At 38.3% G+C, this 26306-nt stretch overlaps 1 protein-coding gene across 5 annotated transcripts in view; it reads right to left on the minus strand.

Annotated features, from left to right (window-relative positions):
* Positions 1-296: 296 nt before the first annotated feature.
* SAAL1 (serum amyloid A like 1) overlaps positions 297-26306 on the minus strand; it is a 29829-nt gene continuing 3819 nt past the window's right edge. The window contains exons 3-13 of one of the 5 annotated variants that reach the window (XM_082628922.1): positions 22952-23035; positions 19578-19657; positions 17787-17846; positions 17537-17652; positions 17012-17192; positions 14649-14731; positions 14372-14560; positions 11187-11383; positions 8830-8922; positions 8070-8150; positions 297-2201 (exon numbers count right to left, since the gene is read on the minus strand). In XM_082628922.1, coding sequence (XP_082485048.1) covers positions 2190-2201; positions 8070-8150; positions 8830-8922; positions 11187-11383; positions 14372-14560; positions 14649-14731; positions 17012-17192; positions 17537-17652; positions 17787-17846; positions 19578-19657; positions 22952-23035 — 1176 coding nt within the window. In that variant the 3' untranslated portion in view covers positions 297-2189. Of the gene's footprint in view, positions 2202-2222; positions 2561-5496; positions 8151-8829; positions 8923-11186; positions 11384-14371; positions 14561-14648; positions 14732-17011; positions 17193-17536; positions 17653-17786; positions 17847-19577; positions 19658-22951; positions 23036-26306 lie in introns of those variants that run through there. The other 4 variants (XM_082628921.1, XM_082628920.1, XM_082628919.1 and 1 more) reach the window with 4 other exon arrangements.

Here is a 26306-nt window from a genome sequence, read left to right on the forward strand (position 1 = left end):
AGAAATAGAGAGCCCAGAAATAAACCCAAACACATACAACCAGTCTTTGACAAAGGTGTCAAGAATATACCGTGGGGGGGCTTCCCTGGTGGTGCAGTGGTTGATAGTCCGCCTGCCGATTCAGGGGACACGGGTTCGTGCCCCGGTCTGGGAAGATCCCACATGCTGCGGAGCGGCTGGGCCCGTGAGCCATGGCCGCTGAGCCTGCGTGTCCGGAGCCTGTGCTCCGCAACGGGAGAGACCACAACAGTGAGAGGCCCGTGTACCGCAAAAAAAAAAAAAAAAAAAAACAAGAATATACCGTGGGGGAAGGATAGTCTCTTCAGTAAGTGGTATTGGGGAAAACTGGATATCCATGTGTATAAGAATGAAAATGAACCTTTCTCTTACATCATACACAAAAATTAACTCAAAATGGATAAAAACAGAAATGTAAAACCTAGACTGTAAAAACTCTGAGAAGAAAACATGGAGGAAAGCTTCCTGACAGTGGTCTTAGCAATCATTTCTTAGATATGACACCAAGAGCACAGGCAAAAATGGTCAAGTGGGACTAGGTCAAACTAAAAATCTTCTGCACAGCAAAGGAAACAATCAACAAAATGAAAAGGCAACCTACAGAATGGGAAAAAAATATTTCCCAACCATATATCTGAGAAAGAATTAATATTCAAATAGGGAAATCCTGCAACTCACTAGCAAAAAAACCCCACAAATAACCTGATTAAAAATTTGACAAAGGAATTGAATAGACATTTCTCCAAAGAAGACGTACAAATGGCCGACAGGAATATGAAAAGGTACTCAACATCATTAATCATCAGGGAAATGCAAATCAAAACCAAAATGAGATATCACTTCACACTAGTTAGGGTGGCTATTATACATATACAAGTGTTAGTAAGAAAAGATAAGGGTTAGTGAGGCTGTGGAGAAAAAGGAACCCCTGTACACTGTTGGTGAGAACGTAAATTGGTGCAGCCACTGTGGAAAACAGTATGGAGGTTCCTCAAAAAATTAAAACTAAAAGCTAGTCATACCTAGACAGAATGCTGCACAAATGGAGAGCTTACACTGTTTGTAAACAGAAAGTGACATCTCAATAATATTGGGACAAGTCAATCAGGGTTACTGTGCTCCAGATCAGTCTTATCCTGACAAAGATGGAAAAAAATCATTATTTTAGGAGAAGAGTTGGGGGGTGGGGGATGAATTAACTATTCTCTTAGCTAAGTTACTTATGCTTCAGCAATCTCACTTCTGGGTATCTAACCAAAGGAACTGAAATCAGGACCTCAAAGAGGTATCTTCACTCTCATGTTAATTGCAGCATTCTTCACAAAGCCAAGACACGGAGGCAACCTAAATGCCCACTGACAGATGAGGAAAATGTAGCATATATACATACAGTGGAATACTATTCAGCCTCTAAAAAGACTGGCATACTGAGACACTGCTGACATCAACTTCATTAACATTCCATTAGCCAAAGCAAAATGACTTTGCCAAGCTCAAAATCAAAAGACAGGGAAGTATACTCCATTCACCAAGAAGCCATGGCAAGAGAATGGATACACAGAGGTGAAGAACTGAGAACAATGAGCTAATCTGTATAAGCTGCATGACCTCCTCTGTTCTATGCAGACCAGCTTCTTCCCGTTACTCTGCAGAAAACTCTAGAATGCAAGCTCCATTTGGCAAGATTCTTGTCTTTGTCCACTACAATATTTCCAGTATGCAAATCCTGTCTGTTTAGTTGGCTGCTGTCTTCTTAGTATTTAGAACAATACTTGGTACACAGTAGACAATAAACAGGACTGGCTGCCCCGAAATAGGGTCTTCAGCCTTGCAAGTCACATGATCTTTAGAGTCCAGTGTTCCTGAACCAGTGTGATTTGCCCAGCTTGGATCAGGAATCAACCATACGCTGTAACTGGACGAAAAAATGTAGGTAGGTCAGAGACAATTTTCAGAGAAGGGGGCATGGATAAGCAGATATCCCAGATGTCTACCCCACAGGATACATATGATGACCCTTCATGATCTGGTCCGTGTCTACCTACAGGATGCAAGTATAATACAGTGGTTAAAAGAAAATGCTTTAGGGTCAGGCAGCCTGGATTCAAACCCTGGGTCAACTACTTACTGTCTATATAACTTTGGCCAAGTTACTTAGTCACTCTGAATCTTCATTTCCCTATCTGTAAAATGGAAACAATTAATTACCTTTTGATATCATTTCAGAGTTAAATAAGAAAATATATGTAAAGATCTTTATAGAGTGCTTGGCACACAGTAAACTCTCAATAAATGGTGGCTACTTCTACCAAGCATGTAGGCCTGGTGTCTACTACATCATTCTGTATCCTCAAACTTTGTATCACATTCATATTAATTTCCACTTTAGTTGACTGTATTAGGAGTGCACACTTAGCACAAAATAGCCAATCCACAGGCTGGTCAGTGACCCACAACTACCTGATGTACAGATCCTCTCCCTTTCAGGTCTGGTTTCAGTGTGGCATGGCCCCTTCCCAGAACTTTGTTTCTTGCCAGGGCCCTGAAGCATGGAAAATTAGAGTAAAATGAGAATGGCCTACTCCATGATGCTGCTAAATTATGTTAAGTCTTTTTTTTGGCCGTGCTGTGCGGATTACGGGATCTTATTTCCCCGACCAGGGATCAGGGCCACAGCAGTGAAAGCACCAAGTCCTGACCACTGGACTACCAGGGAATTCCCAAAATTAGGTTAAATCTTGCAGGCCTAGACTTCTAAGGAAAACACAGCTGTTAAAAAAGGGCAGTCACATGGGCACAATAATTATGATATTAGGAGTAGCCTAATAAAATCTTCGGCTTTGAAAACTAACTAGAAACCCATGGAGGCTCTTCAGCTTTTATATTATAGATGCTCCCTGAGTTGCACAAAATTTGATTTATGCAAGTTTGATTTTATGCATATTAACCTAAGGTACATCATAATATTTTAGCAACGCAGGCTTTGAATTCTACACAGAGATACAGAGCAGTCTGGCTGACGGGCAAAAACCATGAGGTAGAATGGAAGGCTGGAAACATCCACCACAAGGTCTCCTCTTGCTTCTAGTCTTAATCTGATATCTTGGGGTGCTGCTTTAGGTCTGGCCTGGCCCTCAGGACTACACTGACCCAGTCTCTTGTAGGCTTGACTAGCCCAATGAATAAGCACTTGACATAGGGAGTGTCTAATAATCTGTCCATCTCAAAAATTCTATGATTCTGCTTCTCTCTCTTAGTCTCCTCTACCCACAAAATATACCATTAAAGATCACCAATAAGAACTTTTGTTAGTGGGACTTCCCTGGTGGCACAGTGGTTAAGAATCCGCCTGCCAATGGAGGGGACACAGGTTCGAGCCCTGGTCCGGGAAGATCCCACATGCCATAGAGCAACTAAGCCCATGCACCACAACTACTGAGCCTGCACTCTAGAGCCCGTGAGCCACAACGAGAGAAGCCACCATAATGAGAGTACCTCGCACTGCAACGAAAAGTAGCCCTCACTCAACACAAAGAGGGGGCTAGACTGGAGAGAGCCCGTGCACAGTAACGAAGACCCAACACAGCCATAATAAATAAATAAATAAATATTTTTTTTTAAAAGAACTTTTGTTAGTAAAAGTACCCCACTGTGGTAATAAAACATATATGACCTCAGTTCCTAATTGGTTAATAGTCACTCACATCCCTCATGATAAAAGTCTCATTGTCGGGGCTTCCCTGGTGGCGCAGTGGTTGACAGTCTGCCTGCCGGTGCAGGGGACACGGGTTCGAGCCCTGGTCTGGGAGGATCCCACATGCCGCGGAGCAACTGCGCCCATGCACCACAACTACTGAGCCTGTGCTCTAGAGCCCACGAGCCACAACTACTGAGCCTGCGTGTCTGGAGCCTGTGCTCTGCAACAAGAGAGGCCACGACAGTGAGAGGCCCGCGCACCGCGATGAAGAATGGCCCCCGCTCGCCGCAACTAGAGAAAGCCCTCACACAGAAACGAAGACCCAACACAGCCAAAAATAAATAAATTAATTAATTTTAAAAAAAACCTCACTCACTTTAAAAAAAGTCTCACTGTCAAGTCAGTTAAAACAGTGACGATAATAATTTTTACATAATTGGTTATATACTGATGATAATCTTTTCTATCAAGTATTTGTGTTGGTTTCAACTGTGCTGAATTCAATAGTATTTAATGGCAATACAATAGTGTGAGTTTTATTTAGACATAAAAGAAACAAGCATCACTTGTAATTAAATTCATGTTTAAAATTATGTGTATGATTTACTTGCTTTTAAAAAACATTAAATAGGAAACCTCAAACATATACAAACATAGAGAGAATAGTATAACGGATCCCCATGCCATCATAACCCAGCTTCAGCAATTCCAATTCATGGCCAATCCTGTTTCATCTCCTCCCTTAACCCACTTCCTTCCCCTCGTCCCAGACTACTTTGAAGAAAATTCAAGACATCATACCACTTCACTATAAATATATAACTTTTAATAATGGTTCTCAGATTAACTCTCATCCTGGCAATAAAAAGAAAAATACTGATATGGACTAATTCAAGAGGGGTGTTTACCTATTTTTTCCTTCTTAAAACTTTTGCCAGGAGCAGAGAAGCGGAGTTGCAAAGTGGTAAAACGACAACATATTCTCAAGGAGAATACAGAGATGAGTTCTAAATTAATATAGATCTATTTTTTTTCTAAAAAGGGATATTGATGAGCTTTTTAAAAAATGCTATTTAAAACAGGCAAGATAATCTATAACCCCAATATTCCTTTTCTTCAATTTATTCAAATTCACAAGTTAACTGTCAGAACCAGCATCACTATAGACCAGTCCTGCAGCATAGAAAACGTTGTTCAACAGTTCATGCACTTAAGATTTTCTGAACCCTAAACACAGGTTGCTTCTTAATGTCTATGGTTGGTTTCTACATATGCTTCATTTAAGAAGTATACAAGAGAGATGGTTTTAAACTTTCTTCCACTTACATGCCAAAGTTATTCAGGGGAACTAATTCAAAACAAGGCAAGAGAAATGTTGGAGAGAGAGTGGAAAAAGTCTTTTGATCTTGAAAGTTGGATCAGCCAAGAGAACAATTTAGCTATATCCCATTAATTGCAGGGAATTAAAAAAAAGGCAGAGAGAAAACATATCTTCTGTGTCTGTCTTAAGTGGTTTAAATACCTCAAAATTCAAACTCAAATTTAATTAGAAATAGAATGACACATTTAACAAATGCTCACTGAAGTTCCTCTTGTAATTTCTTCCCTCCTCTGCAAAAAAGTATGGGGGAGAATGAGTTTCAATTTCATTTGTACATAAAATTCCAAATTTCATATTTATGCTTCTGGAGAAAGCACCATTTTAAAATATCACTGTAGGGCCTCCCTGGTGGCGCAGTGGTTGAGAGTCCGCCTGCCGATGCGGGGGATGCGGGTTCGTGCCCCGGTCTGGGGGGATCCCATGTGCCGCGGGGCGGCTGGGCCCGTGAGCCTTGGCCGCTGGGCCTGCGCGTCCGGAGCCTGTGCTCCGCAACGGGAGAGGCCGCAGCAGTGAGAGGCCCGCATACCGCAAAAAGAAAAAAATAAAAAATAAAAAAAATAATAAAATAAAATATCACTGTAACTAATGCAAGCACTAAAATTTTTTGGTAAATTCTTCAAACCATGTAGCATTAAAAAAATTTTAACACTGCTCATTTTTTTAAAAAAACTAATTTATTATAATTCATAGATTTAGGAAGTTTTCAAACATATCAAAGTACTATGAAAATATGTACCACCTCATAACGTTACAATAGCAAGAAGTAACAAGTAAATAAGGCAGGTTCAAGACAGAAATGGGAAGTAGAAAATAACATGGACATCCCTAGCCTCCCAATGATGTATCCTTTTTCTCCCTCTGTAACTTACCCACTCTGCGAGGCACTCTTGCTCAGAAACTCAAGATCCTTGTGTCCCCCCTTTTAAAATTTGCTCTCAGAAAAACAGAATGTGAATTTATGCACTGAGGTAAACATGACAATAACTCGGAGTGTTACTCTTATGGGGTTATTTGCATCTTAACTTTAAGCTTCAAGAGATAACAAGAGTGGAATTTTTAGCACTGGCTAGCAGGTAGGAGTGATTTCATCGGTGCCTTTGAAAGCTCACATTAAAGTCACAATCAACCTGTGGATAAGGTCATCACCAAAGACACACAAATACACGTAAAGTAAACCTACCAATTAGAGTTTAATCGGTACGATTTTAATTTTATAGTTCAATTCTTTTCAGCAGGGATACTTTCAACAATAAAACTATCCCCAAACTGGAAATTAAATTGATTTATCTCTTATAAATAACACAGGACACCCCTGTGTTTTATCAGCAAAAGTCACTCAAGGAAAGAATACAAAGTGTGAGGCAAGACCAATGCTTTAAAGCCTAAAAGATTCTGCAATAAACTGAAAAGAGGCTATACCAGAAGAGACGTTTAAAGAGCTGGCTTTTTCATTCATAACTGATATTTTCTGAAAATCTATTAAAAGTCCACTTTCAGTAACTGAAATAATGCAAACTGGGTGCTTCCTGTAAGTGTAGCTGGTTGATTCTCTGAATATATTTCATTAAGAAGCACTATAAAGAATGATAAAGTATGAGAGGGGAATCACGTATAGCACAGTTTATAAACAATAAGAAGTTATGAAACTCCCTCAATCTTAATTTAAAAACTCTGAATTCACTCAAGCAAATCACTTTCTGAAATTAAACCACTGTTATTCTATCTTCTCTGAAGATAAAGAATTTTGCTAACGTGCTTTTATCATAATGTTAGCATTTCCATCTTCATACATAAAACATTGGAAAAAAAACTGAACTATAACAAAGCTAAACTAGTAATTGCTTTTAATTGTTACTAACAACCTAGCATGGAGCCAATACAAGTAAAATGGATAGACAGGTTTGCATATTGTGGCAAACACCATGGATTGGGTACGCTCAAAAGCCATTCATATCTCCCTTCTCTCTTGTCTTTCTCTCCTGTAGAGGCTAGAAAGAAAAAAGTACTTGATTTCAAATACCTCTAGTTAGGAATGACTATGCGACATGGTTCTGGCCAGGGAGGGCTGTCCTTTCCAAATAAAAAGGTAAAGACTTGCTAGAAGAAAGCCCCTTTGCCTCTTTCTCCCTTTTCCTCCCTGAATATGGAAGAAAGGACCAGAGATATTATAGTCCCCTTAATCACAAGACAATAAAAATGAACACAAAGGTCTACCTGGCAAACCACATAGAGGTGAAAGGAGTCAGGGTCCCTGAGCCACCTTATCAGGGCTGGACTGCCCACCTCTGGACTCCTTATTGCATAAAATACATACAAGTTGGGGCTTCCCTGGTGGTGCAGTGGTTGAGAGTCCGCCTGCCGATGCAGGGGACAGGGGTTTGTGCCCTGGTCTGGGAGGATCCCACATGCTGCAGAGCGGCTGGGTCCGTGGGCCATGGCCGCTGAGCCTGCGCGTCTGGAGCTTGTGCTCCACAACAGGAGAGGCCGCAACAGTGAGAGGCCTGCGTACCGCAAAAAACAAAACAAAACAAAAAAAAAACATACAAGTTATCAGATTAAGCTACTACTATAGTAGGGTTTTCTACTACTGCAGGTGAATGTACTTGTAGTGGATATGAATACAAAATCCTGAGTAAAAATCAAATTAAGGGTTACAAAGAAAATCTTCACCAACCCCTCAGATATTCAAAAAAGAACCTCAGTGATAAGCTTGTATTTTGTCTTCTTTACCTGAAGAAGACAAAACACTGCACAACCAATACAAAAAAGAAGGGGGGGGGAGTTGATGTTTGATGGTAGTGAAACTAGATTCCAATGCCAAACAAAAATGAGATAAGGCTGGAGGAGAAGGGCATGAGTATAATACCAAACAATTATGGTCTAATATTTCCTGTTTGTCAATTTCAACTGTCAGCAAGGAAAATAGAGTTCATTTCTTCAGCAGAGGAATTCCAAGAGTTTTTAAGTCTGAACCTTCAAACTTGGGAAGCTTTCCTCCAGGTTACCAGCAAGGGTCTTATCAACTTCACGTAGGATTTTGAGGAAGTCTTCTACCTGTGAGTCAAACAAAAGAACCAAATAAACATAAGTAGAGGAAAAGATGTTTTAAGATACTGACTATTGTCTGTAAAAATGCTCTACCTATGTTTTGTAAACAGTCCAATGGAAAAGATATGTTGACAGCTTGTCAGATGACAATAATAGTACTTCCTGGATGGTCCTCTGAAACCTCAAGGAAATGACTAGCCCTTTCCATTTGTTTTCTTTTAAACTAGTATTTATCCTCCTACTGATTCCCCTTGAGGGTCCATTACCCGAGTTGTATTATCATCCTCCTTGCTGACCCACCCTCTCACTCCCACATTCCATACTTCATTTTCCTAAAAAAAGTTATTTTGAAATTGCCTCTAATGGTAGCAAATGCAATGTAATTTGAAGGACCATAAAAACCTACTGACTGTATCTACCTAAGAATCTTACTTTTGGTTAATATATATGCTATAACAGAAAGGGGTACTATAAATTCAGTGTTGATTCCTTTCTCTTAAAATTTAAACTGTTACTCAGGCTAGTGTCATGAATTATCCAACATCTATCTGACAAAGGCATTAAGTCATGCGCATTATATTCACTATCTTTTTTGACAAAGGCCTCAAAGATCAAGTGCTCACTTAAAACATTTTACTCAGTAATCCCCTGAAACTCAGCCACCTGTACATTTACTCATACTCACCACAGGGTTATAGAGAGGAAGAAGGTTTTCAAATGCACAGGAACACTTCTGTTTGCTTAACTGCCCCTCCTTTAGTCCCTGAGCTACAGTCTCCTAAAACAAACAAGAAGATCTGATGTCAAAAAAGGAAAATTTCTAAAGCTATATCTGGTGAGTAAATACAAACCAGTATTTACAATTCCCTACTGATCCTACATGCATTTCAAATGTCCCAAACTAAACCCAACATCATTCCTCCTTGTGTAACCCCAACATGTGCTCCACTGCAGCCCTTATTTTGGTGAAGGCACCACCAGCCACCCAGCCTGCTGCACAAACCAAAAATGTGGGGTACAGCCAAGACTTCTTCCTCCTCTGCTGCTACCGCTCCCCCTAAGTGTTTAATTCTACTCTACTAAATCTCTCTCATCCCACTCCTCCTCTCCATCCACTCTTCCACTGTCTAAGCTTTCATTATTTTTCAGATTATTCTTGAAGATTACCAGGCACAAGAGCCTGTTGATTGGTCTCCTGACTTCTAGCCTCAACTCGCTCTAATCCTCTCTCTCCATTGCTTTTGGAGTAATCTTTCTAAACAGATCACATCACTTGATGCTTAAAAAAAATCTCTAGTAGCTCCTCAGTTTCCTCAAGATTAAGTCCAAATTCCATTAAGTGGCATATCAGAATTTTCAAGACATATCTCTGGTTTATTCTCAGCCCACTTTCCACCTATATTCCTACCACATAAATATTAAGAAACATCTACATCCCTCCCTCCAAAACAACAAAAGCAACAACAAGCAATGGGAAAAATACTTGCAACGAATATGCAAAAGATATAGATACAGAATTACCCAAGGAATTCATATAAACAGCCAAAATGGGTAAGTTTATAAAGCAGGAAACACAAATAATATATAAATATATGGAAAGATATTCAATCTCACTAATAATAAAATGCAAATCAAAATAAGGCACAATTTGGGGCTTCCCTGGTGGCACAGTGGCTTAGAATCCACCTGCCAATGCAGGGGACACGGGTTCAAGCCCTGGTCCAGGAAGATCCCACATGCCGTGGAGCAACTAAGCCCGTGTGCCACAACTACTAAACCTGTACTCTAGAACCCGTGAGCAACTACTGAGCCTGCGTGCCACAACTACTGAAGCCCACACGCCTAGAGTCCGTGCTCCGCAACAAGAAAAGCCACGGCAATGAGAAGCCCGCGCACCTCAACGTAGAGTAGCCCCCACTTGCTGAAGCTAGAGAAAGCCCACACGCAGCAACGAAGACCCAACACAGCCAAAAATAAATAAATAAATAAAACATTAAAAAAATTAAATTTTTAAAAAAGGTACAATTTATCACCTGTTGAATTTTACTTGATATAAAAATTATAATACACAATAATAAGGATCAAGTAAAACCAACATTTTCACATGTCAAAAGCATTTTGGCAATATGTAGCCATTTATGCCTCAGTCAGCTTCACATTTATCATGTTGAAACCAGCAATCTGACTTCTGAAAACCTATGCTAAGGTAATAATCCCAAATCTGGAGAAGGGAAGCAAGATAATTCATCAAAAATACAAATCACCAGAATAATTGAAGCTTGTTTTAAGGAATATTCTTCCTAAAAAAGTCAATGAATATGAATACATTCTTCATAGTTATATTCATAAATATATTTTTCCTAAAATATATGGATAGAAAGAATATGCTCAAAGAAACAATATGTTAATAATCCTGCACATAATCAGGAAGAATACTCCTTATAACAAGTTTACAGTAAATTTTGAAAATTGATTTTTTGGCAAATTGGGTATTAAACAAACTGGCTCTCAGTGAAAAATCTTTCAGTGTATTGATCAGGAGTCAGGAAAAGTGCTTGTGATGTTACATGAAAAGAGCAGCCTCCAAAAATTGTATATACTGGTGATAAGTATGTGAAAAACACATAAATATACCAAACTACATCAGCTGTTAGTTTAAGAGTATAAACTTATGATAAGTTTTTTCTTCCTCTATTTTCCCAAATTTATGTAAAATTAAAAAATAAAAACACTGGGCTTCCCTGGTGGCACAGTGGTTGAGAGTCCGCCTGCCGATGCAGAGGACACGGGTTCGTGCCCCGGTCTGGGAAGATCCCACATGCCGTGGAGCAGCTGGGCCCATGAGCCATGGCCGCTGAGCCTGTGCATCCGGAGCCTGTGCTCCGCAACGGGAGAGGCCACAACAGTGAGAGGCCCACATACCACAAAAAATAAAAAATAAAAAAAATAAAAATAAAAATAAAAACACTAATAATAAAATTTGGAGCAGTAAGCAATCCATACTTTCTTTTACTGAAGAAAGCATTAATACTTCTTTCCTACCTTTGTTAAAACTCGGAAAATATTGGAAAGAAATTCACATGAAACATCCTTCAAGATTTTCAAGTGGAAGTCATCCTGGGTTAAATCAGACTTTTTAGTTTCTTCTGTGTTAGACTCTGCTGAGTTCTCTGGTTTCTTTTGACAATGTTTCATATTTTGTAAGACACGAATCAGGCTGTCAATCAGAGGAAGATCTACTGTACAAACAAATCAAGAGGCATGGCATTAGCCAGTTAAATTTGGTTACATTCATTCATTCATTCCTGCACATGTACTGAACACCTACTATTGCTAGACACTGTATTTTAGGTACTGCAGATATGGTGGTAAACAAGATCATCAAGGTCTCAGACTTCAAGAGGCTTACATTTTTATACTCTCAAATAAGCAAATAAATAACACAGGTTGAAGAAGAAACCCAAAATGATGAAAAAGAATAGATATCTGAAAATATAATTCTGGAACAGCCCCTCATCCCCCAAGACTTAAATTTGAAAGTACCAGGGAAAATTGATAAGGAATAGTCAACATTGAGATGCACGTTTTAAGTTATCAGATATTAAGGATTAAAAAAATGGGGGAGGGGCAGTTATAATTACATTTTGAGCCAGTTATAAAGGTAACCACTAGACCCAAAATACAACCCTTACTAAATGCCAGAAATACGCACAAAAACAAAGCAAATAAATTATATATTGAAGTATTTCAATATAAATATACGTAATGAAAAATGTAATACAACAGCATTCAGATTAAACATAACTATTACTACATTTAAATGAGTTTAACTCATCTATTAAAAAGAAATCAAAACACCTAAAACAAAGTATTTAGAAAGGTTGAAAAGAGTAAGATAGACAAAGGTATTGGGGCAAATGCAAACAAAAGGAAAACAGGGATGTGACCTTTGTATCTGATATAAAAGGATTTAAGCCAAAAAAAAAAAAAAAGCATTGTGGGCAATCTATAATGTATGTCTATATACCAAATAACATACCAACAACATTCATTAAGAACTACAAATGATGAAAAGAAAAGGACAAAATATTGGCAGTAAAAAATATTAATTTTCCTCTCTTTCCACATCAAGTCAAATCAATAGAAATAACTAAGGTTACGGAAGAAGTAATCAGCATAACAACTGACAACTCCAACATGTATAGTCTAGCTCAGGCCTCTCTCCTCAGCTCCAGACTCAAGACTGTAAGCTCAACAGCTCCAGCTGAACATTGAGTAGACATCTCAAACTTATCATGTTTAAAACACCACTCTTTCCGATCTTAGTAAATGGCAACTCTTCTGGACAAAAATGCCAGACATAGCTTGACTTTTCTCACCCTCCTCATCCTATCAGTCAGCAAATCCTGTTGGCACTACTTAAAAGTGATCAGAATCTGATTATTTTTCCCCACCACCGCCCCTGTTACCACCTTAATCCAAGTTATACCATCTCTTGCCTCAAGGTCACAGCAGCCTCCTAACTAGTCTCCCTTTTGTACCCTTGCCCTCCCCCTGCATTTCTCATCAACACGTCTGCCAGAGAGCCTATTAAAGTTGGCTCCTGTCTGTCCATCCTCTGCTTAAAACCCTCCACAGCTCCCTAACTCATTCCAAGTAAAAGGCAAAACCAGGCCCTCTACACTCTAGCCCCTGTTGCCTCTCTGGCCCCAGGTTCCATTCCTCTTACCCAGGCTGAAACCGCCCCAGCCATACAGGGCTTCACTGCTCTTCCTCAAATATACCAGGCACACTTCTAATTCAGTTTTACACTCGTCGTTCTCTCGTCTGGAATGCTTTTCTCCCCAGGTATTCACATGACTCACTCCATTACTTCCCTCAGGTTTGTACTCAATGTCACCTTCTCAGTGAGGTAACATCCACAAATGCAGAAAAGACACTTGAAAATAGTCATCATTTTTTTTGATTAAAAAACTCTTTATAAAATAGAAATAGATTAATATCTCCTCAAATGGTACAACATAAATAGCTTAAGCCCAAAACAGAATCATGATTAATGATGAACCTCTAGAATCATGGCCAATAAAGTCAGGAAAAAGGCAAGGATCACCATTATTACTTAACCCCAGAGGTCCAAGGCAACCCATTAAATAAAAGAAAGAAGAGGTAGAAAAGCGGTAAGACATATCTAAGTTAAACCCAAAGTAATATTAGATAAAGTCCAAGATTACCACTGGAACAACCATTAAAAACAGTAAGAGAATTCAGTAAGGTTACTAGATGCAACATTAATATAATATACAGAAACCAACAGTCTTCATATATTCCAACAAGAATAATCAATGGAAGAAAAAATACCATAGACAACAGCAATCCGTAAGATAAAATATCTAGCAATAAACCTAACAAGAAATATTCAAGATCTGTATGAAGAAAATCATAAAACATTGCTGAGAGACATAAAATAAGACTTGAACAAATGGAAAAGCACATGTTCTTGGATACTCTACAAATTTAACATGATCTCAATAAAAAAAACCAGGAAAATTTTTTGGTTTTGTTTTTGGAACTTGTCAGTTTAATTCAGTGTTAAAAAAAAGAATAATAACAGTCAAAAACATTCTGAAAAAGTAGAATGCAGGAGTACTAGCCCTACTAGGTATCAAAATATAAAGCTTTAATAATTAAAACACTGTGGCTACTGATACATGAATAGAGCAATGGAACTGAATAAAATATATAGGGAAATATAAAACATAGTAATGATGAAAATTCAAATCTGTGTCGGTAAACTGGTTTACTTACTCAATAACGTTGAGACAGCTGGGTATCTGGAAAAAATGTGAAACCATACCTCACATGTAACACCAGAATAAATTCTAGATGGTTCATGGATTTAATTGTATTAGTCATAAAAATCATTCTGTGAAAGACCACTTGTTTACATAGGAAAATATTCATTTATATTTATAAATGAAAAAAGCTGCCTAAAAAACAGGCAAAAAAATACATACGGATGTGAGTGTATAGTAGTTATCTCTGAATGATCAGATTACAAGCACTAGGCTTCCTTTTATAAATTTTATAATTTTTTTTTGTACTGGGCATGTGATGTTTTTGTATTCAAGGGGCTAAAAGCACTAAAAAAATGGAAGAAAGAAATAAAATGAACAGCAAACACATCTGATAGACTAGAATTTAATTTAGTGAACTAAAATTATACTTGCCTTTTCCTATCTTTAGATACTCCTGTTCAGCCTGTGAGGCATAGATGGCGGACAACACTGAAAAAACAGAGGCTAACACTGTTTTCTGTTCTTGAAGTATGATGGGTGGATCATCAGACTGGCAGAATTCATGGCACACCAGGTCAAAAAGTAAATTCCAAGTGTCTTTTCCAGTATCAGGACACTGTACTTAATAAAAATGATGAAGGAAGAAGTAATTCAAAAACAGAAAACAATTAAATGAGTAACTATCATGCTTCCCCATATAACATCTTACCAATTGCTTGAATTCCATCATCCACTGTAGTCAGCAGCTGTAAGATATGCATGTAAACATCGAGCCCTTCTGGATTTTCAGAACTAAATACAAAAAGCGAAAACTCAATCAACTTTACTGTCTATGGGACTGTAATCAATCATTTATTCAACAAATATTTATCACTCTGTACTAGGCACTGCCCTATATGCTAAGGATAAAACAGGGAACAGAACAAAGTCTCTGTGTTCACCAGAGCTTACATTCTGATGGGGAAATCAGTCAAAAAACAAATACTATGTAGTACAATCAACACACACAGGACAAGAAGTAAAAATTCTTTTTGGCCCTGTCCCATGAAAGCAACAATGCAGAAACCTATCAAGTGATACTTCACCATTCTGGTTTACTTGAATAATCAGGACAAAAAATGACTGAGATTTTTATAGAATGAATGTAAGGCCCACTGCACCAAGCACTGACAATAATGATGTTCTTAAAACTTCATAGGATCATCTTAGCTCCCAAGTTGAGAATACTAAAACCAGATAAGTATAATTTTTGTGATCAACAGTTTGGATTCCTAGAAACTCACAATCTTAGTTCTTCAACCACACAATTAAGTGAAAAAGATAGTGAACAATTAAAAGATGGTTCAGCAAATATTTAAGTGCCTATAGTTTGCAGGCACTATGTTAGGGGCTGGGAAAACAGAGACGTATAAAACATCCTTACCTTCATGAAATTTACTGTCTAAAATGAAAGACAATAATTAAAGTGGTAATAACAATAAAGTAATATGAATGTAGCACTAGCGGAAGTCCAAGGTGCTGGAGGACCACACAGCAAGAGGATTTAATTTAGTTTGGAGAATCAGGGAATGTATCGTAAGAGAAATGGTTACGCAGAAACCCAAAGGGGCAAAGAAATGCTGGAGGCAGAGACAACATGGTGTGCAATGGCTTGGTGTTGAGAGAGCTTGGTTCAGTTGAAGAAATGAAGGAAATTTCATACAGTTGAAACAGAAGACAAGGAATAAGGATGGAGAAGCACAGTACAGGGCCTTATAAGCCATAAAAATCTGGACCTCATCCTAAGGAAGGCAACTGAAGGGTTTGAAGCATGAAAGTGAGGTGACCAGCATATGTTCTGGAAAAACAGCTCTACAGTCTAGGCTTGGAAGGAGCTAGTCTTGAGGCTGGGAACTCAGAGAATGTTGTAGCAGTCCAGGTAAGAGACACTGGCCTGGTGGTGGCACAGATGGAGTCCCAGAAAAAGTCAGGAAGAAGGATTGAAGGTTGACTGGCCATGGGAAAAGACTGGGATGGGGAAGTATCGGTAATGGCTTCCATGTTTCTCCCACATTATCCAAATGGAATAATGATTACATCATTTACTGAGATTGAGAATACGGAAGAAGCAGGTTTGGGGGAAAGATGATGAGTTTAATGCTCACTTGGATAAAGGACATAAAATTAAAGGGTTTTAATGTGAGTTACAGGGAATTCTCTGGTGGTCCAGTAGTTAGGACTCCATGCTTCCGCTGCTGAGGACCCAGGTTCAATCCGTGGTTGGGGAACTAAGATGCCACAAGCTGCGCAGCACAGCCAAAAAAAAAAAAAATGTGGATTATAAAGCACTAAGAATGCACAGTTGACCAATAAGCAGATCAATTCATAAATTAATGTTCTAGTGATAGCAATAAACAGTTTCAATGACCTAAAACACCTAGTAATCACTCTTGGGAAGACATCAGGCCCCAAAAGCCAGTCACTTATCCAAGACTGGCACATACACATAAGGAGCAAGAAAACAAGTGATGTCTGACATTAACTGAAGAAGTTGTCACATGACCAGTGGAAAATAAAGCACAAAGAAAATCTTTTCCATTTGATATAAATTATATGAGACTGCAGAAGATTTTAAAACAGTAACCATAATTAATTAACAGTAGCCTACCACTAAGTAATATTAGAACAAGTATTTTGCAACCATTATGATTCTTGCAAAGAGCAAATATATTGTTACCAATATCAGTAGTGAATCAAACCTGACACAGATCAGCTATGTGCTACTCATCCTATTGAAAGGAAACTAAAAAGACATATCTGGGCTTCGCTGGTGGCGCAGTGGTTGAGAGTCCACCTGCCGATGCAGGGGACACTGGTTCATGCCCCGGTCCGGGAAGATCCCACGTGCCATGGAGCGGCTAGGCCCGTGAGCCATGGCCGCTGAGCCTGCGCGTCCGGAGCCTGTGCTCCGCAACGGGAGAGGCCACAGCAGTGAGAGGCCCGCGTACCGCAAAAAAAAAAAAAAGACATATCTAAGGATACTTCTAGCAACTGGATTTTCCCAGAACATTTTGCACAAAAGAGCTCACCTACCGTACTTGTTTGGCAGCTTCAAGTACACAGGGCACAATTCGAGACACTGGCTGCTGTTCAGAATCTTCCTGGGGTTGGTCCAGAGGCTGAACAGCCCCATTTCTAATCCATTCCAACATTAGCTTCTCATCCAAATCAAAGAGCTTATCCACAACCTCCCCGACCTTCACCAGCAAGTCAACTGCAGAGAATAAAAGAGATATTGAAATAAGAAACAAAATTTTTAAAGTAGTAAGTCTAATCAAAATTCTTAAAACTATTCCAAGAAAGCCAAATCTTGCCAAAGCATTACTTATTCCAAGGGCAATCTGTTTACCTCCTTTGTTTAAATTTGCTTGGCTTCCATCATTTTTAAGTGGGGAATTTATCAGTATCCTGAGAGTTTAAGAAACTTCATATCTTGAATTGAAATACCTTCTCACCTAACACTTAGTCTTTAATGGACCTCCAGAAATAGTTACCTGGTTTCCTAACAATTAAATATAATTTAAAAAATATTTTTTTCTACATTACATGGTGACTTACCATTTGTTGAACTTGACATGATGAAGCAAATGCTATCATAAATAGCTGGATGTTCTCGGATTCTTTCAACCCAGACAATGGCCACTTCTGTCTGGGAAAGGCAAGTAAGTAACAACCTACGTGATAAATGTGAGCTTAGTATCTATCTTTCAAAAACAGTAAAGGAAACTCAAGAGTGAAAGAGCAACTCTATTTTCCTAGTTTCCCTTAGGGGTAAGTATATAGAATCCATAAAAAGAAGAAAGCATACCTGCTTGTTTCCAGCAGAGTAGGAGGGTCTGAATCACACAAACAGTACAATAATACCTGGCTACAAAAACAAAAAAATTAACCCAATATGCCTCACTTCTCTCATTTCAAGTATCAAAGCCATAAAATCTGGACCTCATCCTTAACTTTTACTTATAAAAACTTAAATAACTAAGTTTTTATTTAACTTTTTAAACATTTTAATTGTGAAATATAGCATATATACATAAAAACCTGTAAGATACAAATCTATACTTAGTGAATAATTATAAAGCAAGAAAAAGAACAGAGCTGCATCTCTGCAGCCCTTGTGTGTCCCTTACAAATCACAATTCTCTTTCCCACCTAGAAATGACTACTATCCAGACTTATCCAGCAATCATTTTCTTGGTTTACTCTATAGTTCATTTTATATATTTTGGTTTTGAACTTTGTATGAAAGAAATTATATTGTATGTATTCTTTTGAGTCTGAGTTCTTTGGCCCAACACCATGTCTTTAAGATCTACCCATCTTGTTCCAGTAGCTGCAGATTCATTGCTGCAGAACATTTCATTGTATGAATATAACACCATTTATTTTTCCAGCCTACTACTGATGAACATTTGGGTTGATTCCAATTTTGGGCTTTCAAGCAATAGTCTTATAATACTTTTTATATGAGTATACTGATATATGTGTGCACGGTTTCTCTTACCATATACCTATGAGTGGCATCACTGGGTCATAGCATATGTGTACTTTCTAATATGACTAGGTAATGCCCAACTGTTCCAAAGTGGTTGAGCAAATTTATATCTCATCAGCAATGTATACTGTTTCATATTAATTTTAAGATATGCATTTAATTAAGTTCATAAAATTTGTCAATATTACTCACTCACAGATTTTTAATAGGGATCACTAGAGACCAAACATAATCCTGAGTCATTTATTGCATGAATGATTATAAGTTATGGAAGAATAAATACTTTAAACTAGGATCTTAAAGTCCTTTCACACCTAGAAGAGGTAATAACCTCTATTTTGGAGCCCCAGGTACTTGAATCCTGTGTTAAACCCTACAGCCCTTGTTGAAAAGAACCGCCTAGAAGAGTTTTCTTAACCTATTGTGGGCACAAATTTCTTTGAGATTCTGATTAACAGCCATAAACCCTCTGCCTAGAAAATGAATATACTCATAAAATGTAGCATGTAATTCCAGGGTGTTCTCAGACCTCTTAAAATAACCACCGGGGTTTCCACCATTAGAAATCCTCTGCCCAAAACTTCCTACATGTAGAAGAGAACTGGCCTCCAAGCAGAAGTATGAGAGCCTTTGAATCACGGGGGCCACGCTGTATCCTCTAGTCTGTTGGCAAGTCCCCCATCACCACCATCTAAGTCAGAACTGACTTGTTGACCAGTGTCAGGGTGACACTGGTCAACAAGTCTAGTTTTTCCAGACTCTAGCTCTGAGCCTAAACTGTTTTGGACTCTGGTCAGGTGCCTCCATCTCCAAGCTCTGCCCCACTGGTTCTTATCCCATGTGGCTTACCACCTGCTGACGATTCAGGCCCCTCTGCAACCAATACAGAAAACAGGCCTAAATCCTGAATCATGTCCATAAATAGTGCGCAAGTCCCCAGCCATCATCAACACACAATGAAGTTCCTGGAGACTGCTCATCAGGAGAAAGGAAGTACTTCATTTCATAATGTTTCCCTATCTGTCCTATGTATTAGGATTTCCTTAGGGATATGAAATATGAACCTATTTTTTAAAAACATAATTATTATGTAATAAAACTTACCCAAGATTTTTATCACTGCTGATGGACACACATATCTCCTGGAAACAGGCCATATTACCTAAAATTCCCACACAGATTTCCTGCCAAATCAAATTTCACAGGTCACAGTCGCTCTGAGGTAAAAGACACATATACAAAAATAACAACTTGAAAAAAAAAAACTTTCACTGAGCCAAGTTTGGGGAGAGAAAAGAAGGAGAGGCAGCACACAGAAGTACATTGCCTGCACCCTAATTTGACAAGTTTCCAGTAGTGTTTGAGAGAAGATGAAAGACATAAGAAAAAGAAAGATCCAAGGCAGGCAGGAGTTATGGAATAAGAAATCTTACGGATGAACTGAGTCATAAATGATTGGTAGGATTTAGATATACAAACAAGAAGACAGACATTCAAACACGGGGGAAAGTATCAGCAAAGGCAGGAAGGGACTAATGTAGAGTGGACAAAGGCTAATACAGAAAGCTGCCTGTATCAGTACACAGTTATTAGTAGCACACAGTGGGAGGAGAGCACGAGATAAATACAGCAGGTAAAAAGGATCAGGATAAGGGCCCTAAATGCCTACTTAATTTAGTAGGCTATTTGGAGACATGAAGGTCCTCAAGGAAGGGGTCAACATACTGCAATGTTATTTTAGGTAGATTATTCTGGAAGCAAAATGATAGTGAAAAAACTTTAAAAGAAGTTCATAACCTCAGTAGTAACAGCTATGTTTATTTAGCACTTACTACACCCAGGCACTACCCTAAGCACTTTCCATGTAACATTTCATACAATAATTTATGAGGTATGTACCATTATTGTCCCCATTTTTCAGATGAGGAAACCAAATCACAGAGAAGTTAAACAACTTGCTGAAGATCTCTAACTAGGAAATAACACAGCTCCAGAGCCTGAGCATTTCACCGTATCACACTGCATCTCTGAAATCAAGTGAAGGAAGATGTGGGTGGTGATGGCAGGCATGGAAAGGAATGAAGCTGAGAAAGACTCCAGGTGAAAGCAGAATAATTTGATGGGAGTAAAGGGAGAAAGCAGTTGAACATAACTCCTAGGTTTCAAGTTGTTTCATTTCTCCAGTAGGAGAGATTGGTTCCATTGACAAAAAAATTGGAAAAGAAAGCATAGGAAAGAACACAACGAGTTCAGTTAGGATAGTGTTTCCAAACTTGCTCGAACACAAAAATCGCTCAGGGAGTGTGTTAAAAATACCATTTTCCAAGTCCCATCTCAGAGCTACTGAATCAGAATCTCCAGGGTACGGTCCGGGAAGTTGTTTACCAAGCACATCATATGATTTATATGATTGGATAAGTGCGACAAACACCAAGTTAGGACATATGGACTTTTGGATTGGAACATGCAACATGCAACTAAAGAATGCCTGAAGAAAGTTAGAGATATAGCACCTGAAGTCAGAAGGGAGGTCGTAGCTTTGATCCCACAGGGAAGATTTACTCCCAAAGGTGTAAAGAGTGGATGAACTCACCAAGGAAGTGAATATAAAGAGGAAAAGGGATCTGAGTCTACACCTTAAAAGGAGTCCACACTCAGCATAGGAAGAAAGTATCAATAAAAAGTCAAAAAAAGCAACAGAGAAGTGACTGGAGAGGTTAGAGACCAGGAGAGTGAGGTGGCACCAAAGCTATAGGAGTAAAGAGTTTCAATAACATGTGGGTGGTCAAATGTTGGGAAAAGAGTAAAAGAGAACAGGGCCAGAAAAGATACACATACATTTCCCCTAAAAACTAAAGAGGGAATAATTGAACTTCCAATCAAAGATCAAGTTTTTTAGTCTCAGCTACTCACTGAAATAACCTGGGGGGACTTTAAAAGCTGTCTGGAGTCCCACACTTGGAGAGACTATTTCAACTGATCTGAGAATGGCCTGACTTGGGATTTATAAAAGTTCCCTAGGGCAAAACTTCTCAAAATTTGGGCCTTGGTGCTGGTCAAAACCTGACTAACATCACTGCAAACTTGTTAGAACTCCTCAATCCTACCCCAAACTACCGGATCAGAAACTCTGGGGGTGGACTCAGTAATCAGTGATTCTGGGACATACTGAAGTTGGAAAGCCCACATCCTAGGTGATTCTAACTTGTGGCCATGGCTGAGAATCGCTGTCATAGACAGGCTATGGTTCACAGACATATATAATAATAGGACTAACTCCTGAAAGGAACAATTCTTATTTTCTTAAAATTAGTTTTTTTTTTTTAAGTACTAATCGTGAGTCAGTGTACCTAAGTTAGAAAACTCCAGGAGAAAATCATATAACTGTCAAATCTTTATATTAACATAACAACTCAAGGAAAAAGTGGTTCATTGGTTCATGAGGCCCCAACTCAGGTGGAGCATTGTACTTAAATAAAATTTTAATTCAACATTCAATTTGTAAAAATATACTACAGAATTCTTCACCTCATGATTTCAAAAAAAGAGAGACAATACAGTACAGTGGTTACACTGAAGTCAGGCAGGCTAGGCTCAAATCCCAGCTCCATTCTTTCCTAGTTGTATGACCTCGGACAAATTTCTCAACCTGAGACTTCCTTCGTTTACTTACAAAGTAGAAATAAATGCTTACCTCATAGAGTAGTAAAATGAAATACTAAGTAAATAGCAGTTATTCATGATTATAATTACTTAATAAATATTTGCTAATCGCTCACGATATACCTAGCAGATGGCAAACCTAAATGGCACCAAAGCACAGAAGACTTAATGAGAAGTACAGAATTGTTTTGGTGCATTCACTATCATCACTGGCCACTGAGAGCTTACTTATTTGGGAAGGCTTGGAAGTAAAGTACCATCTTGGGAAAATAGATGTGAATATTGAGAGGGGATGGAAGGCATACAAAGGAAGGCACGGAGATGGCAACGATCATAGTAAGCTCCTGAGGTGAGGAGTAAACAGGCCATGCTAAATTAGAAGACTATCTGGAGGGTATATTTTATGCTAGAAAGACGAATTGGATTCAGATTGTGGAGAGTCTTGAGCAATAGGCTGAGTTTAAGCAATAGAGGATTTTATGACTTAAAAAAAAAAAAAGCAATAAACTGAGAAATGGGTGGTCCGGGCACTGTTCCCTGTTCAGCCACATATTAGTGGCATAATGATGATTAGGACTATCTAGTGTCCATAGCTGTTAAATTAAAGTACTGATCTCCCTGGTCCAGCCCAAATCTAAAATTCTGACTGTAATAATTTTAAATAGCATACTACTTAGTACCTGGTAATGTTCAATAAACATCTGCAGACTCATTTGTAGCCATTAAGAACATAAAAGTGAGAAAAATGAAAGACTATCCAGCACTATCTGCTGTTATTGCTCCAAAGAGGCAGCTTTAGAAATGCACATACTTACCCTTAATCGAGGACATTTGGATTTGGCCAATACTCCCATAAATATGTCAGGAGCATTAAATTCTTGGAGAAACAAAGCCACATCCTGAAAATAAAAATGATTATTAACTTGGATGCTGAATATTCCTCCTTAAACACCATAGCTCAGGCAACCATAAAAAAAAAAATAATTCCATATATACCTCCTTTCAAGCACAAGGAAAAAAACCCCACAAGGTTAGGAATTGTGTCAATAGACAAAAGTAATGTTAGAGTTGTGGTATCTGGTCTCAAGGCAATGGAACAATTCCATAAACAAATCTGAACTAATTGTGATATTCCAAAGGACTGTCCTCCTTTTACTGCCTTGTATGTATTTACCTTAATGATCTTTCTACCCACCAGGAATTCTCTTTAACTCATTCAAGCACATTTGCTGATTACCAGGTATCATGCTAGAAGATAGGATAAGGGAAAAAAGTAAAAGTCATAATTTCTGTCTTCTAAGAGCTTAAAACTTGATAGAGAAAACAGATTAAAAACTCCTATGGGGTTATGTCCAAAACCAGAACTTTTGTTTTCAAAATCCTCAACAGAAAAAAATTCTGATCACAATGTAACTGTGACAGCTTCACATCTTCCTAGAGAGTTTGCCCAGTCCCCAGTGCCTAAAGGGACACACCACACAGGTGAATGAACCTGGAGTGGACATGTGGCCCAATCTCGCTAGAAATGTGGGCCCCAAAACTAAATCAATTAACTGTGGAGATTTGCATTGTAAAATATTTAGATAAAATTAAGTTTCTGGCTGTCTATTGCCTCGTATTTTCACCAAACTTGAGGTGTGTATTCGCAATACCTTAACTTAGAACACAGGCTATATGTCTCATGTGAAAAATGCCCTTCGAAGGGCTCTCAGAGAGGGAGTAATCCTTCAGAGCGGCTGAAATTGGGGTAACCTGCATGACTGTTGACTGGAAGAGATATATTGCACTTATTAAGAGATCATAGTCAGAGAGAATATTTCAAAGACGTACTCCAAATTGAAAGTCAAAGCAGCAGATGCTCTCCACTCTAAGTGATCAAGTTGTCTGTCATGTGGGCAACTCTTTGTAGCATGCAGCGATTTATTTATTTAATGATAGTTAATAATTCCTGGAGTAGCAGGAATAATATCAATAATTAGGTAGCCTAATAATACCAATGCCAATAATAACAATAATGGCAATTAACATTTATTGAACAAGTATTAAATGCCAGGCCCAGTGAAGTGGTTTGCATGCTATCTCACTTAATTCTCAAACAACCCTATGAAGTAATTATTATTAACCCCATTACACTGCAGTTTTAAAAGGTTAAGCAACCTGCCCAAGACTGTACAATCAGTAGGAGAACAGAGCCGGAATTTGAACCCAGATGAGTCTGATCAAGTCCACACCCTTAACCAGCACACCACAGTAACTGTCAGGTATTCATCCACTGATTACCTCTTCATAAAACATTTACTGAAAAACCTGAGTAATAAGCACTGTTTCAGGCTCTGGGGACACATCAGTGAATAAGACAGATAAAGTCTCAGTGGAGTTTTCATTCTAGAGGGATGAAAAAACAATAAACATATAAACAACTAAACTACATAAATCCTAAGTGCTACAAAGAAGATAAACAAGATGGTGTGTGCTAGAAATGAAGACTAAGGGGGCTACTCTAGATATATCAGAGAAAGTATCTCTGAAGAGGTGACATTAAGCTTTTAAGAGGAGGAGCTTAAATCCATCAGAGGACACAGGCTCAAAACAATCACTGAATAACAGGATAAGTGTTTTGTAATAGAATGAACAGGTTCCATGAGAGCACAGAAAAGAGAGGAATCCTGCCTGGAGTGTCTGGGGAGGCATCACAGGGGAGGTGACATTTGAGGTGGGCCATAAAAGGTGGGAAAGATCTTGCAGGTGGAGGACATTCCATGCAGAGTGGCATGAACAGAGCATGAGTACATGAAAATGCAGGAAGCATCTGGAAGTCTCTGGTCCTGCTGAAGCACTGAGTGGCAGGCAATGTGTGAGATGTAGTCTCATTGGAGGGAATTTATGCCAGTGAATCAGTGGGCAGCTCAGTTCTCTAGAGGTGCTTCAAGAGCTACCATAAGAGGACAAAGAGGAGGCCAAGAGCATGACCCTGCCTCCACGGACAATCTCATTCAAACAGCAGCTCTAGTTTACCTATTTGATATTTGAGGATTTCACACTAAGATTTCATTTGAAAAACAGGTTGTTTCTTTTTAAAAATTTTTTAAAACCATAGCTTCTTAATAACTGTAGAAAAAGTAGAGAGAAGATGAACAATACTCTCAACCAACTTGATCAAATTGACATTTACAGGACACTCCCACCAGCAGCAGGAGCACACATGTTCTTTTTAAGTGAACATGGAACATTAACCAAGACAGACCAAGGTCTATAAAATCAATTGTATATCTATATACTACCTATATACTATCAATGTGTATCTATATACTGAAATTTTTTAAAAATACTATTTACAATAGCTCCCCAAAATACGAAATACTGACAAAAGATGTGAAAGACCTAAATACTAAAAACTACATAACTTTGAAGAAATTAGAGAAGACCTAAACAAATGGAGCAATAGAACTTGTTCATGGGTCAAAAGACTCATTATTTTAATTTATCAGTTCTTTTCCTAAATGATCAATAAATTGAACTCAATCTCAGTCAAAATCCTAGAAGGCTTTTTGTAGAAATTGACAAATTGATTCTAAAATTAATTTGGAAATACAAAGGACATAGGACAACCAAAACAACTTTGAAAAAGAACAGAGTTGGAGATTAACACTACCTAATTTCAAGATTTATTACAAAGCTACAGTAATCAAAACAATGTGGTATTGGCAAAAAGATACAAATAGATCAATGGAACAGAATAGAGTCCAGAAATAGACTCATGTGTATATGTATGGATAACTGATTTTTGACAAAGGTGCAAAGGCAATTCAATGGAGAAAGAATAGTCTTTTAAACACACTAACTAGAACTGGTTATCCATAGGAAAAAAAAGTGAAATTCAGTTCATACCTTGCATCAAACACAAAAATTAAGTCAAAATGGATCACAGATCTATAAGTAAAACCTAAAATCATAAAACTTACAGAAAAAAAAAACAACACAATTAAAAGGTGGGCCAAAGATTTAAACAGCCCCTTGCACTAAAGAAAATACACAGATTGCAAATAAGCACATGAAAATATGCTCACCATTATTAGTAATTAGGGAAACCTAAATCATAATTACAGTGAGAATCAAAACACATTTATTAGAATGGCTGAAATTAAAGACTAACCATACCAAGTGTTGGTA

Source organism: Mesoplodon mirus (genome assembly GCF_964341445.2).
Source record: "Mesoplodon mirus genome assembly, chromosome: 7".
NCBI classification, from domain to species: domain Eukaryota; kingdom Metazoa; phylum Chordata; class Mammalia; order Artiodactyla; family Ziphiidae; genus Mesoplodon; species Mesoplodon mirus.